At 45.8% G+C, this 16520-nt stretch overlaps 1 protein-coding gene across 1 annotated transcript in view; it reads left to right on the top strand.

Moving 5' to 3' along the window:
- The first annotated feature begins 582 nt into the window (after window positions 1-582).
- The window catches only part of glra4a (glycine receptor, alpha 4a), a 48293-nt gene continuing 32355 nt past the window's right edge, over window positions 583-16520 (top strand). Inside the window, exon 1 of the mRNA XM_035409243.1 lies at window positions 583-981. Coding sequence (XP_035265134.1) covers window positions 914-981 — 68 coding nt within the window. The 5' untranslated portion in view covers window positions 583-913. The remainder of the gene's footprint in view (window positions 982-16520) is intronic.

The raw sequence follows: 16520 nt of genomic DNA, 5'->3' as shown, positions 1-16520 counted from the left end.
CCAGGTTTTTTAAAAATGCAACCCGTTTAAAAATAAATGAATAAGTAAATCTTGACAACAGCTCGTGGTGTGCACTGAAATCTCTTTGTAACATGAGTCTGAAATGCTAGAAAGGGTATCCCCTGTGCCTCCAGTGCTAAATGTATGTTTATGCGTGGCTGCGGCCTCAGAAACACTCCATAAGCAGATGGAAGAACAGCTGTCATTCTGTAATTTCCTGGCCACCACATCTGACCCGGTGCTGCCACTCCATGTCAGTTTGTCACACCTTTAGAACTCAATCCCTTTGGCTTCCCCTCGAACCTTTTACTTCTTTTTATTTCAAGGCACGGTCGGGGGAGGGAAAAAAAAAAAAACCTGTTATCAGCCAGGGAACACCTATCCGCTGCCCACAGACACCCTCATAAATATCCCTGTTCTCTCCCACACTTGAGGCTAATTGCAAGCGGTCTGTCTTACATGCATCAAATGTGTTACCGGCCCTTTAAATCTTCTCCTGTTGTAATTCCTGAAGCAAGCCGCTGGCTGTTTAAAAAAAAAAAAAAGAGAGCGAGAGAGAGAGAGAGAGAGAGTGAGAGAGTGAGAGAGAGAGAGAGAGAGAGAGAGAGAGTGAGTGAGAGGGGGGGGAGGAAGAGCAACACGATCAAACACAAATACACACAAACACACACATGCATGCATGTTCGCTCACAAAGCTCAGAGTGCTCGGAGCAGGAGAGACGCTGTTCTGGATTGTACACCTGTGAGGACTTAGTGGGAGGAGGGGAAGGGAACTTTGCACACAGATTAGCCAGGAGCGCTCAGCGAAACGATGCTCTCCCGCCCAGCTACGCACGCTCCACACTGGATTTGGTAATTCCCTCAGTTTACTCCCGCAAAATTACTCAACGAGGCCGAGAATCTCAGCCAGAGAATGCTCTCACAAGTCTTAAGGATTTTATATGTCTTGTCTTTTTGCTTTTTTCAAGACAGCTTCATAAGGTAAGACAATTATGTGCGGTCTGTCTCTCTGTGGAAGAGGGGGCGGGGGGACTTTAGATTTTTTTTTTTTGTTCTTGTTTTTGTTGTTGTTTTGTGAGAGGAGGAGCATATCAATGTGTCATGTATTTATTGTACTCTGTAAATATTTTATGTTATCTCTATCTGTTAAGATGGAGTGCAGGGCTGCTGCATTTTCTGTCTGGTTACTATGGTAAAAGAAAAAAAAAAACTTATTGCTGGAAGAAGAGGCAGAGAGGAAAGGGAAGTTTAATAAAGCTCTTTGTCCACTGCAGACTGGGCTGTGTAGGGTAACATCAAAGGCATTTACCCATTGGCATTCCCTGGGGGTTAATGCCCAGTGGGGCCATACTGGCTTGCTGATGTCTGGGCAATTGCATCTCAGTCAATAACACTCTGATCAATGAGCCATGGGCTTCGTATGACAAGGGATTGGATAACAGCTGGCAACTGAGGCCAAAATGAATAACGACTGCTCAGTTCAGGAAAAACAATAAAGAATAAAGAATACAAAATCCATCGGACATCAAAAGGGTTCAACAGTTGGAAGCGATTATTTTCATTGAGCAGAAAGGGAGGAGACTTGAGAAACGCGTTTTCGACAGGTTTCAACTGATGATTTTTCTGCTTCTTGAATTGCTGTGAAAATACCATTTACAGAAACAGCAATAAGTTGAATCAAATATTGTGAGGTGATTGTCAGTTATATTTATGTGCCGTGTTGGTGTGCACTGCCACTCCAGGGACAATTCAAGTATGTTGTGTAAAGCAGATCGTTCCGAATCACTTAAGCTGCACGGTTATTACTTATGATATGCGTGTAGCATAATACTCTGAGTCTTAATTAGTCATGGGCAATATTCCTCAAGCTAAATGTTTTATTTGTATTCAGCTCCATGCAAGGCTTGAAAACCCATCTGGTAAATGACTTAATAATGCTAGCAGTCACAAATATTCTATTCACATGGTATCAAAATAAGAGAAGGATTCTTTGTACGACAACAGAAATGACAATTAAAAGAATTTCACCACCTTGAAGATGATGTGTGACAAGCAAATGGCAAAAGCTGAAAGGCATAGACAACACAGTATATGAAGCAAGATATTCAGATGAGCAGGTCTAAAAAGCCAGGCTGACATTTTAAGGTAAAGTTCAAGGCTAAGATACAGAACTGGCAGAGAATGCCATTTTCATGAATGACAGATCTCAGAGTTAACTATATGAAAATACAATTTTCCATATGGAAAATAACAGACAATAATATATTTCCAGGCAGTTAAATACATGTATACACAATATGAAAGAATACAGTTTACAACTACTAACATCTTGAAAATGCTGTACTCTTCACTTACCAAAAACACCTTGTCAATGGGATAAATGGAATAAAAATGGCTACAAACTAATGTCTGTATGGCCAGGCAATGGCACGCTATGCTGTAAGTGTATTTGTGTCCCACGGCTGAAAATATGGCGCTTCTGCTACTTGTATGACAAAGAAGAACCTCCTACACAATGCTGAGAAGGAAGTCGGGCTGAAGGCGTGCGTGGGCGTCGGAAAAGGGGGAAAAAAAATACCTGAACGGAAAAAGACTAAAGAAAAACTGTTCCCTCCCTGCTACTGTGTTAGACAAATAAATAAATAATAAAAAGTTTGCCGAGGAGCGGCGATGGCTTTTCCCATTTCATGCGCTGTCGAGCCCAGGTGTGAAGTGTGAATTAGGATGTGTATAATCCCCCAGCTGGTCTCTGGAGGGACTGAGGTGCAAAGGCTGCCCCAGCCACGGGACAGCGCCTCCCTGCAGAAATCAGGGGCCCCCAGGGGGGGCAGAGGGACCAGGACAGAGGGGGAGAGATGCCTTTCAACAGCTCTGGGCAGCCAGAGGAGGAGGAGGGGGTCGGGGGAGGGTTCACAGGGGTGCATCTCCGCTGCCCTATCGAGGGCCTGAACTAAATGGGGCTCTGGATATGGTGAACATACTGGCAGCCTGCGCACTGTGGAAGAGAACGGGTGTGTGTGTGTCTACACGTGTGTGAGTGTGTATGTGTGTCTACACGTGTGTGTGTGTGAGTGTGTATGTGTGTGTTTATACAATTGTGTGTGTGTGTGGGCGCGTGTGTTTGCATGTACAAGTGTGTGTATGTGCGTGTGTGTGTGAGTGTGTGTATGGGTGTGTGAGCGTGCGTGCGTGCGTGCTTGTGAGCGTGCGTTCGTGCATGTCTGTGTGCATGCATGTGTGGGCAGACAGATAGAGAAAAGAATGAATTCTGAATCCTGTTTTGGCAGTGCCATTCCCAATGCCATCCAACTGGTAGTGCACCGGCCGGGGCAGCATTCAAGTGATTTGGAAACACACGTGTGTAAAGCAGAGAGGCGCTGGGAGCAGCACTGATCCATTCAGATGGATTAATATGGCAGCTGATATTGGCCACTCCAGCCTCTGCCTTCACATGACATTCTTCAGTAAGGCACAAGTGAAATGTATGGCAGGAGAAAGAATTAAATAAATAAAAAGAAATAGGACGAAAATATGACTCACTAGACGGAGGCATTTACATCCAGAGTATTCCGCACAAATGGATCAGTGCTTATACAAATGATGTGAATAAGCCTGAGTTCATGCCATTGGGGGAAGGGGGGGGTGCCTGTAAGTGGAAGACAACTACCAAATCTCATTTAGCCTGAGAGTGTCGGAACCAAAGGTGCACTGAGCTAGCTCTGCCTGAAAAATTTAGGAGCTCGCAAGTCACTGGCGTGAACTCAAACGTACATCAGAGCCGTCTCAGGCAGGAAGGGCTCCTGCAGTCAGTGCTCACGGTCAGCCTCCCCGAGCGAGGACTACAGATACGCAAACACAGGACAATCTCAAGTACACAAAAAAACAATAAAAAAAAAAAACAATCTTCATCCAGGGATGGCTTTGCAATATGTAAGGCCTTGAGGTGCAGCTGACTGAGTTAACATCAAAAGAAACTTTCCAACTTCACAAGAGTGAAAATGAACCCCATTAGAATTAAAAAGTGCGAAGACTCGCATTAATAATTTAATCAAACAAGGATTGCTGCCTTCTTTGTAATATTAAAATGTTTTTTTACAGGGGAGAGGCTGTTTACCCCCCCCCCCCCCCCCCCCAAACTGTGAAGATTTGGGAGAAGGTTTTTCTAGTTCAGCTAAATCACAGAGCTGCCGGGAGAGAAAACTGTGCCAAGGCCGTTCTTACAAATCAGACTAAACATCTCACTTTAAATGTTGCCCATCAATAATTAAGTCACATTACCATTTCAACTGACAGAAAAAAGCTACATTATTCAGAGCCTGGTGTCTAAAGCTAACTAAACACTGGCCCTCAACACTTCCCTCAAACAAGAGAAGCACAGGGTAACAGGGGAGGTAGGCCTTTTTCAAGCTAAAGGTGATTATAATGGCATTTGTTTCACTAAAGCCTTTCATTAGAAATGAGATGGACAGAAGGTGAAATAGGTGTGGTGTGCATCCATACATGAGTGCGTGCAAGTGTGTGGGTGTGTGTGTGTTTTGCAACGTTAGGGAAATCAGTAGTGGTGTTTGTATACTGTATACTTTGATCCTATCCTACTTTGAGTTCCCTAACATTGCAACACAATGGCCTACAACATGCTTGTCAAAGCATTATTAGGCTACTGTGTTTGCATGAAGTCATTCCATTTTAAACATTCACTATCCTCTTGGCCTTGAGCAGAATTCTTACACTGCTGTGACATCATTGAAATAACCCCTCCCAAACAGCTGACCCATGGCGCACAGCATGGACTTGGACGAGTTCATTTACAATCAAACAAAACTACAGCCAAACAACCAAACAACGGTAATAGGTGGCCACAGCCGATCAGCCAAACACAGATTTGTATAAAAAAGATATTTCCCATCCATTCATCTGCGTTCAGGACCACTGCTGTAGTATGTGAGAAAAGCCTTTAGAGCTAATTACACAGGGGCACAAAGTAAATCCCCTTTTTCCCCTTTCAGTGCACCTCTGGAGCTAAGCACACATAGCCATCACTAATGGACACGTGGCCTGTTACACTGCAATAGAAACACTGTACGCATAGCATTGAGCCGGGAATGAGATTTGAGTGCAGGTGTACGTTTTAATGGTGAGGTCACAGGCCACTTTTTAGGCCACAGAGAGGTTGCCAAGCGTCTGGCGCACACCAGCCCAAAGATCCCCGCCATTGGTTTCGGCAAACGCGGTCACGATACCTGAGAGAAAAGCAAAGAGCGGAGCCCTATTACAAAATGACTCCAGACAGAACAAACAGACCACCATCTATCACAATTACAAAAATCTGCAATAGATTCACCGTCATTCAGAGTCATACAGCCCATTACACTACCACCCACCCCCCCCCCTTACTGCAAAACAGAAGTCTCACTCCAACTGATTTTTTTCACTGAGTGCGAGTTATCAATGTCCATGTCCTTGCAACTGAAAAACCAAAATTTCAGGCGACATTTCTTCACTTTTGTTTTGAAGACCGAACATGATCGAGTGAACAAGCAAGAAATACACAATTGTTTACACGCTTTCAATTCCAGTCATTCTTGTTGTGACACATCCAAGGCACAAACACACATTCACAGGCAAACTAACAACTGAACTGAAGAAGGACAGAAAAAAACATTCATCAAAACTCAACTGCTAAAAGCTAAATGAAAATGAGCAGTTTTAGTTTAGCAATAAGGGAAAACCAGCTATTCAACCACTTATTCAATCGAAGAGTGTGCTGTGGATTTCCTGAGTAGACCAGTGGGGTTTAATACTGGGATAAACACATCATAAATCGCTCTAAGCTGACTTTTACGACTTATAGTTAAAATGCTATATTTTAATATAGCTGAATATTTTTTATGTAATCTCATTTAAAAAATACTACTCCGACAGACACGACAGCAATAACACAGCACAAGGTTCAAACTCGCAAACACTCATGTTGTTGCTAAACACTGTACCAATCTGCTACAGATTTAACACCTCCGAAGGAAGCGTTTTATAAACTTGTAAACAGCCAGTGTATCTGTAAAAACAAAGATGTTTATAAGCCTATTACAGGGAAACAAAGAGCGGCAATCAAATTTTAATTTAAGCCCGGATAGCACTGCCGACGACTTTCATTAACCTGTGGTTGAAATGACATTCTTTTCAAGTGCAAATGCCGAGCGCTGAATAACAAGCACATCGCCAAGCGTAGCCGCCGCGGATGAGCCGGGCGTAAACTTTTAATCCCCCGCAACGCTCCCTAATGATCGGGCGACAGTCTGGCGGAGAGTCATCAGTATGCTGGCGCCGCGCGCCTCTTTGGCTGTGAAATGTGGGACACTCTGTCTGAAGCCAGTAGAGCATACGTTTTTTTTTTAGGAGGCGGAATCCAAACGAGAGTTTGGATTTTGCTCGGACGCGCGGCCTGCTCTGTCATACGGCAAGCTGACCCAGATATAAGAGGGAGGAGAGAGAGCAAGTCGGGGAAAACAACAGACCTAAAAAGAGACGAGCGTTTAGTGGACTCCGGAGGCGGGGCAGGACGCTGCTCAGCCAGCGCGAGATTAAAGTGCAGCTCTCACTAATCGAGGGAAAAGAAAGTCCGGCACCTGTACAGCGTTAAAAAAAAAAAATGCGTTTATTTAATACCGCATCTAAAAAGCCTCAGCGGACGCGAAGCATTCATTCGCTCCGAAGGCAACGCTGGCCGCGGTGGCGAGGGGGGAAACCCCCGCCTGCTGTGACAGGCCGAAACGAGCACGTATCGATCCTGGGGGGGGAGGAGGGGGGGGGGTCGCTCCGCTCCCGGACTCCGCTCTGAAAGTCATTATGTTCGCTACAATTAGGGGCCAATGTACTGAACCAATTATAAACGCCTTCATCATTACCCAGCGGCTCAGGGGCCAGCTCGGGCGCGCACGTCAGAGGCTGTGGCTCGAGGGCAAGAGGTCCAGGCGGGGGAGGAGGAGGAGGGCGCGAGGCTGGGGGGGGGGGGGGGGAGACTATGAGAAACGAATGCCTAATCGCTGAACGAGTCTGAGTGCCATTACATACTGTATCACATGCAGACAGTTTTGTGGACAGCGTCCCTTCTGCCCAGCAGACTTGGCGTCAACTCCACTTCAAGTTGCGCAAGTCAGGAAATAAATTGTAATTCATTTCATTAATTGTAAAATTGTGTTAGGGTTTTTTTTTTTTCAGGTCGTGAACTGAATTTCAATTTATTTGCTCAATTGAGTGAACTGAAATGGAACTGACCGTAACCTTGGACTTTTGACAGTGTAAGCATATCTGTCAATGTGAAGGGCCAAATGGCTGCCATTTCTGTATCACAAAGACTAAAAAAAATAAATCATACAAATAAATCTGAAGCAGGTGAGCACCAGCTATTAAATAAAGGTAGAGAAGAGTGTACTAGATAAGTGATGTTGCCTTAACAGAAATGCCACTTCATATAAACCTAAGCCTAAAAGCCACAAGGAGGTTTTTTTAAAAAGGTTTTTTTTGTCCCAAGAGAACCTTCTTTCATAGCTGAAGATTTTCAACTAAAACATTTGAAAATATAGATCAGAAAAACATTCTCTCTGAAAAACTGAAAGTGTACCTCAGCAGTCAGTGATGTAGTTTTAAAGACGTTCTCCCATGAAAACAGCACTTGTGACATGTTTCAATTGAAGCCAATAGAAAACCCGGACTGCGAATCCTTTCAAGATCTCCATTTCCATTCCATTTCTAAAAATTAATTCCTTATCCTTACATAATCTAAAACGTTGCAATCAGTGAAATACATGTAAAGTAAGAAAATCCAATTACAAAATCAGGGCCGTTTCACAATTATCATTTCAGCGTGTAGGGCAGGGATAATTCCCCCTCTCCAGGTGATCTTTGCGTGTCGCGCGTGCGTTTTCAAGGTCACCGGCGTTAAGGACAGACAGCGAATCACGTCCTGCGAGTGAGCCTGTGCGAACGGGAGAAGCCGTTTCCTCCCCCCTTGTGTTGCGCGGTGGGGAGAGTATTCTGGAGGGGGGGTGGGGGTTTGGGGGAGGGGGGGGGGGGGGGGGCGGATTACGACTGCGCTCGTCAGATAACGGCGGGGGGTTGCGAGGGAGCCCCACCGCTTTCAACAGCATGAAATTAGAACGCCGTCGCCGGGCTGTTGTAATTCCACCCAGGGCAGAATAAATTAGCGTCGGGTGTCGGGGCCCCACTGACCACCCCCCCCCCACCCCCCCCCCCCCCCGGCCCGCACAGTGTAAGGAGCAAATTAAATTCAATACCGCTAACTGCGGACTGCCCACAGACTGAGGGGGGAAGTCTGACTGGTGCCCTCTGGGGGTGGAGGGGGGTGGGGGGGGGGGGGTTGGGTTGCAGTTGGAACACTCTGCCAAAATGTTTACTTTATTGACGTGCCCTTTCGGGGGGGGGGACACACCCACACTTCCAAGCGACGCATCCACTCGGCTCATCCCCGCCCCCCCCCCCCCTTCCCAGAAGTCTTTTCGGTTCTACTCAGATTTTAATTATCTTAAATAATTGCCTTTTCCAGGGATTACATTTTTTGAGAACTAATGCGTGTCGGCCATTAATGTGACTGACTCTGCGCTAGGAGAATTCGGGCTATGCAGGCCAGCTGAAGGGTACAACAGCAGGGCACAAACCTCCATTTCCTTCAGCCCTTCACGCAGTGACCTGGGTTGACACGACTGGCCTTGTGTAAGGTGAATGGACCTTAAAAGAGCCAAATCACAGAGTGAACTCTGTTTGCCAGAGCTTTGCAGTTAGGCTAAATGTTTTTGTGTGTGTAGATTTGCCTGGTTCCACGGATGTCCCTGGAACAAGGGGTAGAGGGAACAATGCAGGAATGTTCTAAAAACATTATTCGGTTTATTAATTTCATTAAAAGGTATATTTAAATTCTGCATGGTCATTCATGCTAGTTTTATTTGGAAAGTTAACATTCCACAGGGAATCTGGAGTAGCCTACATTCAGAATGTTTCAAAAATGTTAATGAGACATATCCTGTGTTTTTAATAACTCAACATTTCTTTGTGCCTTTGACAGAACTCGTCTGAACATTAAATACAATCTAAAACGATCTAATTGGTCTCTTTTTTTTTTTTTACAATGTTGTCTAATAACTAGTCAGAAATCAAACCAGAATGTTCCCCAGCATTCTTGAAGCGTACGTTAGCTAGTTACCATCTTGGACCTCTCTCTTTTCGGATATGATTGGACACCACTGGCATATCTGGATTACGTGAATAAAGTGACAAACATGCAGGCTGTTCATTTTGACCCCCCAAAGAGAAGAAGCAGAGGTGAGGCATTGGCATGAGGCCGTATGACAGCAGACTTTGTTCAAAGGAAATGCAACAGTATGTCTTTAAAAAATTGTAGCAGGAGTTTTTTTAAAATCTCTACAAAGGAACTAACCGTTCAAAAAACCAGAGCGATGACGACTGCAGTCTGTGTACACTTGGTGACGGTGTCCACCAGACAAATATTTACAGTACTACTGACTAGATGTTGACACTTTGGCAGACCCTCCAAATTCTCGACAATATGCGCTATTGACCAATCTCAGCAAAGAGCGATGAGCTGGGCCTCCAGATAGACGAGCTTCTCTTACCATTATCTGTATCCCGTGGGGATTACATGGGCGTCTAAAGAGTTGGAAGTACTTAAACTAATTATCTGACCCGGGCCTTTTGTCCAGAGGACGGTTTTCGCCTGGGGGCTCAGAGCAGCCTCTGCCACGTCACTGCGGGTGGTGCCCATTAGACCCTACAGAGGACTGCCGCGTGCCCGCGAGTGCCCTTCTCGCGCCTCTCCCTTCCCTGTTTGTCGGCTCAGCACGGCCCTGATGGGAAGATTAAGCATGCGTGACCGGGCGCTCGGGGGGGCTGTGACCCCAGTTTACGGGCTGAGCGGGCAGCCGGCGTTCAGACGCCGCGGCTCCCCCCGTCCTTTCGCTCCTCGCGTTCGCTTTTTTTCCGAAGCTCCGAACTGCTGAGAACGGCGCTGTTCGCCATTTCGGTCCATCCCCGGTGGGAAATCTGACTCCGTGCGAGAGAGATGACCCAGAAGACATCACGTACGTTCACGGCAGCCAGATCATACCACTCCGTTCAAGATCTGCTACTGCTCGCATTCACAAGGCATTTCAGAGAGGGAGTGCTAATCTAGGATCATTGTAATCTAGGATCGTTGCCTTACAGCTCCTGGTCGACAGGATGAGTGTACGGACAATGGTAACATGATCCTCATTATGTTCACGCTCATGCAGAGACGTAAGCCGTAACGCACCGCAAGTTTTTCTCAGCGCATCAGACAATAAATATCTATCCGCCCGCGGGATCTCTCCTCCATACGCCAACACTCCCACTTTGTGACGTACAAAACGGGGCCCATAAACACACTACTGAGAGCCGCTAAGCACACGGCCTGTAAGTCTGTCACCAATCTATTTATGCAAATAAAGGTTTGTGTGGAATAATAGCTCCTGAGGCATCGCTGGGCCAGTGCCACCCACCCTTACTGTAAATCACACCACTGGCGTCAATCCATGGAATCAGCCGATCCCCCCCCCCCCAGGGAAACAATATACTCAAAATAAAACTGAGCTGTTATTTTCAGCCTCCCCATTGCACAAAGCCGCCACGCCCCCCCCCCCCCCCACACACACACATACACAAAAGTATTGGTCCAGGTTTAGGTAGCGCATGGGGGTGGGGGGGGGGAGTGGGATTGCTGAAATCCGCCTTGCAAATGCGCCTGGCAGGAGTTCATGTACAAACACTCTCTCCATAAAACACGATTAGCTTCTGTCCCGCTTCTCTTGTCCGTGCCTCATCTTCCTTTAATGGGCTATTGAGGAAAACAGGTGGGGGGATTCTACAATCCATTCCCACCTGTCCTCCAGCGGGGGGGGGACTGGAATAATGCCTCCGACTGTATGTTTTGTTGTTTTCCGAGTTCAGAGTACCTGGTGGAATTGAACCCCTGGTAAATAATGGCACAACAGACAAAGACGACTCTCTGGAATAAGTGGGAAAAACGTATCTCTCCTGGAACGCCAGAGGATTATACCATTTGGGAGGGCTGTCGACATCCCGCCCGTGACTATTTTTTCGATTTTTCTACTAGACCATTTCCTTTCCATGGATATCTGGACCTCCCTGGTGCGTCCTGGGAGATATGAGAAACTGACCATTGAAGATTTTCATGAAGCAGAAAAATGTGGATATAGGCAGACGTGGCAGCGAAGAACATCTCCTGCCATTCCACACCCCCCATTCCTCCCCCGCTGCCTCCATGCTCTCGCTCCAGAACAACATGGGAGGGACGTATGTGTACAAAATGTGACCGCCTCGTTTGTCACAGGGCTGGCCCGCCCCCCAAACCCCCCCCCCGCGCCGCGAGGAGATCCCTGGTGTCTGATGCAAGGCATGCGTTCGGCAAGCTATCCAATTAATCAACTCATTTCTGGAGACTGGCGGGGAGGCGGGTGGGGTGGGGGGGGCCAGGGTTAGAGGGGGGTTTCCACATTGGTTTCTAATGCATCTCTGTCTCCTGTGGTTAGGCTGTATGCAAGTGAACCTGACCAGAATGCGGGAGAGGTTCCACGGGTCTTTTCGTGCTCGAGGCTGCCGTACGCCGCCTCCTCTCCGTCATACAAACCGGTAACCACTTCCTGATGGGTTACCAGGGCGATACCAGGGCAGTATCAGGGAGCGTCACTTTCTCTCGCACTCATAGAGCTCTTTCCAGTAGTGATGCGAAGGCCTGCAAGCCCGCAGCATTGACCTTTGGCCCTGTCGAGCAGCGGATAAAAAGTCTGTGAAAAGTCGATACTCCGGGGTTGCGTGCAATTTCTCGCTTTGCGTTGACACAAAGCTCATCTGGCTGCTAGTGCCTCCAACTAGTTACATCTGCCTGGCACCGGCTCGTAATGGTGCATGTCTCTTTAAGAATTAAAATCTGCTGTTGATGTCTCTAAATCAGGGCTGCCCAACCCTGTTCCTGGAGATCTACCGTCCTGTAGGTTTCCACTTCAATCCTAACAAAGCACACCTCATTCAACAGTTAGCGATCTTGTTGAGCTGCTAATGAGTAGAATCAGGTGTGCCAAATTAGGGTAGAAATTAAACATACAGGACAGTAGATATCTAGGAACAGCAGCAGACCTGCTTTAGACTTCGTTTGAAAGCGGTTTAGCAAATATTATTGTGAGGCCAGCAAAAAAATATATATATTGATGGCCAAGTGACATCAGAAGTATATACATTTTTTTGCATGGCTGCATTCAGTTTAATTCTTTTCTGTGTTTTCACCTCTGCCAGCACAAGCCTAGTGCCATGATGGCTTATGGCATCACTGGCACAACAAATCAGAAGAACATCCACAACCGTCAGATCGATTCCGTCGACTCGGAACAAAATTAACTACCGAGTCAACATAGCTTCCGCTACGTGCTAATCAGCGCTGAACATTGCATCGCATCGCCTAAATAATACAAACAAACATAAACAGTGTTACCCACAGATCGACATGTTTCTTATGAACTAAAACCGAAAGCTGGAATGGATGTTTACAGTATTCCACAACATGTAATCCAGATTGTTTATAGCCCTGGAAGGAAAGAAAAACAGAGTTGGCCCTTTTCTTTTTTTTTTTAATAAGATGAATGATTGCTATGTCCCAACTTTGCTTTTAGAATTCCTCCTTCGGGGCCATTTAATCATGGGTTGTATTTGAGGATTACGGCAGACATTGTTCACATGCTGTCAGTTCTGTCTTTGTGCCACTGGCCAGTTTATCAGGATTGATATGTCTGCCAGCAAGATCCCCAGCAAGCAATTTTTAGTTTCCAGAGCATTTATTGAATGTTGGGGAGAATGTTACATGTAAATGTGCTCAGTTTTGGGGATATTGTTGAATGTTATTTGCCTGGAACATTTTCTGTGACTTGTTTGGAGCAATTTCCAAGACAGTCTGGGGACTGTTCTCATCTTACTGTTATCTCTTAACCAAATAAGAATGTAATCAAAAGCTTCTCTAACATCCTGGAATGGTGTGCATACGCTGTGGGATTTCACTGTCTCTGTGTCTATCTCTTTCTCTCTCTCTCTCTAACCCCCACCACCCCTTCACCCTCATGCACAACCACAATGAGAAATAAGATCATTTTAAATGCAGTCTTGTCGTTTATAAATTTTTGACTTTTTTTCACTTTTTACCATCCATTTCCAGTCTTGTTAAATCATAGAGATATGCAGTGGTCCTGGACAGCCATTAACAAAGTTGTTAAATGAAAGCAGGTGATTACACAGCTGGCTCATGTCACCTGTTTCCTGGGTTTAAATTGGTTGCTGATCTGGGTTACTGGATGGCTCTGGATTCGCTGGAGCACTGACGACAGCCTCACAGCCTCAGATCAAATCCAGACAGCGCCAGAGCAGACTGTGGCTGGCAGCTCGGCAGGGCGACGCGTAATTGGCACCAGCGTCGCCCAGGGTATGTGAGGGTTCAGCCAGACAGGGACCTGTATTTCACTGCTCTTGAGCAACCCCCACTGTCCAATGAGGGCGCTCGTAAGACTGCATGTCAAAGCTGCATATGACTGCGTACGAAAGTTTTCCTTCCAATGTCACTCTGTGTGAGCTCAGCTGTGGTCTCCAACACGGAAAGAAGTTGGACACACCATGTGTTTCGGAGAACTGTCAGCTCACCTGGATTGGCAGGGTGGTTCATGGAACACCACTGTGGTTTCAGAGAATTGGACATTCCAGATTGGGGTGGAAATTGGATATATACAGGTTATAGAAAAAAAACTATTTTTTAAAGAAAAATAGGGCAAAACTAATTAAAAAAAACTGCAAACCCTGCAATCCTCAAAGAAAACCATGGAAGACCTAGTCATACAAATGTTCACACCACATGGTCCAGGAAAATTTACTGCAAACATAAGTGTTCTTGCTCATTGCATCTCAAGGGTCAGATGAATGTTCCTATTCAGTTCGGCAGGCGCAGTTGTTTAATTACTGTGTTCAGATAAGAAAGCAACATTTTGCTTTGAAATTGAACCAGAACTTAGTCCACGCCCAAATCTTCCACTGAAAAAAATGTAATAGTGTCCCTTTGTAAACAGCTCTTCCGCCCACTGAAAGGCTGGCATGTTTTCCCAAGGGATCTTATTAGCCACATTAATCCAACGACAGGGAGGTGGGTTCACGCTACACCCAGTCAGTGCCAGGAGCACCAGCTGGCACAGGTTTAGGGACAGGTGGGACGGAGGTAAAAAGGGTCGGCCTCAGACTTAGTCAAAGTGCCCGGGCACCACCGTGGCAGGCGGGCGTGCGGCCTGTGCCGGGGGGGGGGCAGCGATGAAAGGATAACAGCCATGTGACTCGGCAGACCACAGATTTGGCGCCGGGGAAACTCGGCGCGGGCCCGCGATCGTATCGGAGGCCGTGATTAATACGGACGCTGATCCGAGCTGACGTCTCCATCCATATTCATACGCCGCGGGTAGCAAATTGAAGACATTAATCATTTCCATCCCCCTCGCGCGGCGTGCGCTGTAATTATATGCGTACTGTACGCACACACGCGCGGCCCCCAACGGAGATTTCCCAAGGCCGTTGACAGTGAAGTGGCTGTCCGTCTCATCTTGAGGGAATGACGCCGGTATCCGAAAAAAGGATGCAATCCCTCTTTATTACACAACTTCATCAGAAAACCTGCCGTTTGGCAGAAACTGATTCCCTCCCCTTGTCCTTCATGCCTGCATTTCATCACATTAAGACAGCGTACAGTGCGCCAACACTTAAGTGTGATCGCCGGGACCATCGATGCCGGGCATCTGACAATCCGTGCGCGCAGTTCATTGAGCCAAAAGTGACAGCCAGCATTAGGTGAAACAAGGAGACTGTATGATTGTGCAGCATTGGCGTGAAATGCACAAGCAGCACTCCAAACAGCCAATTAACAAAAAAAATCACTACTTTACCTAGGTGCACTTAGCATGGTAAACAGCAATATGTCCCAAATGATCTGGTGTTCTCCACACAGCAAAAAATGTCTCTGCCCTCTTGTACACTTTTGGCAAATATCACTTTGGTCAAGTAGCACTGTGAACCAACTAATAGCAAATGCTAAAGCTGGCCCAAGGCTGTATACAGGTACAGCACTTGTGTAAAAGCTACTGTCATGTCCTGGTAAAAGGGTAAGTGCAGCCAGAGGGGCAAACCAGAAATGGGGCTCCCTAATTTTGGGTGGTTAGAGAAAGTGCCAAGCTGGAGGTGCGTAGAAACCCAACACAATAAAGACCTCTCTTTCGAAAATCAAAAGAGCCCCTGGCATTCATGTCAAGATGATTAAAAATTTACAACCCCACTGACAAGACAAAAGCTTTTGAATGCCCTTATTTCTTGCAGAGAGCTCAAATATATAACCTATAGAATATGACAGGTTATCACCTCCACTACCATTTGATTCACGCAGGTTACCAGTTTTGATTAAAGATTCATTGCTCCATTAACAAGATGAGCACTGCTAGCAAGCTGTTAAAACTCGCTACTGCTGAGAATCTTCATCAAAAGGCAACAGCTCAGTTCATGCCAGCGATAAAAAAATGTGTAAAAAAATTACATCATGGAAATACAAGTCAGCATAAGAATATTATTACCATAAGCCATTTTTTTCATTGAAGAGCATGACAAAAGCAGTCAGACCATGTAAAATGAATTGTCTAAAATACATTCATGCTAGATCACTCCAGTGGCATATACCTGCACATGTCTGCCACGTGAAACAGTGTCTTTCCTGCTACTGTGAAATCAAAACCAAAGAGGAAGAAACACCTATAAAACACCTTTTATGTTATTGGGTTTGATTTTAGCCCTCAATGTGGCTGAACTAATAATCAAGATACATTTATAGGTTAAGTCATCAGATTTTTTAATCATGTCTTTAACAATTCTTAGTTTTTTTTGTTTTGTTTTGTTTTTTTTGCTTCAGTATTTTGTAATTACAATGCACTCACAGTTCAAAAAAAAAAATTACTGCCATAAAATTAAATGAAAGTAGACCGACTTGGTAAAACCTTACAAAACCAACCTTGCGAATCGACCTTACAAACAAACCATGCAAAACCTTGCAAGGCCAACGCTACAAAGCCTTTCAGATAATACTGCTACATGGGGGGAAATTCGAGAGGATTCCCTGCTTCATAAATCAATACAAAACACAACGCCCAGTCTGGAGCATTCATCACTAGACCTTTCATTTTCACTTCCTTCCATTTTCTTATTTGACTGTGCTTGCCCTTCATATTCAGAGACAGCTTTATTAGCATGCCATCAGGTACTTAAGACGCCAGCTTTTTCAGTGGCATTAGAGTGACATGCGCCTTAACTGCAGCAAAGGCAATTTGCTGCCAGTATTTCAGCCACAGCTGCTCGCGGCATATAACAATGCGAGCAATCATCCTGGGGTCAGT

The sequence above is a fragment of the Anguilla anguilla genome, chromosome 3 (genome assembly GCF_013347855.1).
Source record: "Anguilla anguilla isolate fAngAng1 chromosome 3, fAngAng1.pri, whole genome shotgun sequence".
NCBI lineage: Eukaryota > Metazoa > Chordata > Actinopteri > Anguilliformes > Anguillidae > Anguilla > Anguilla anguilla.
This window is presented reverse-complemented; position numbering and strand designations above follow the sequence as displayed.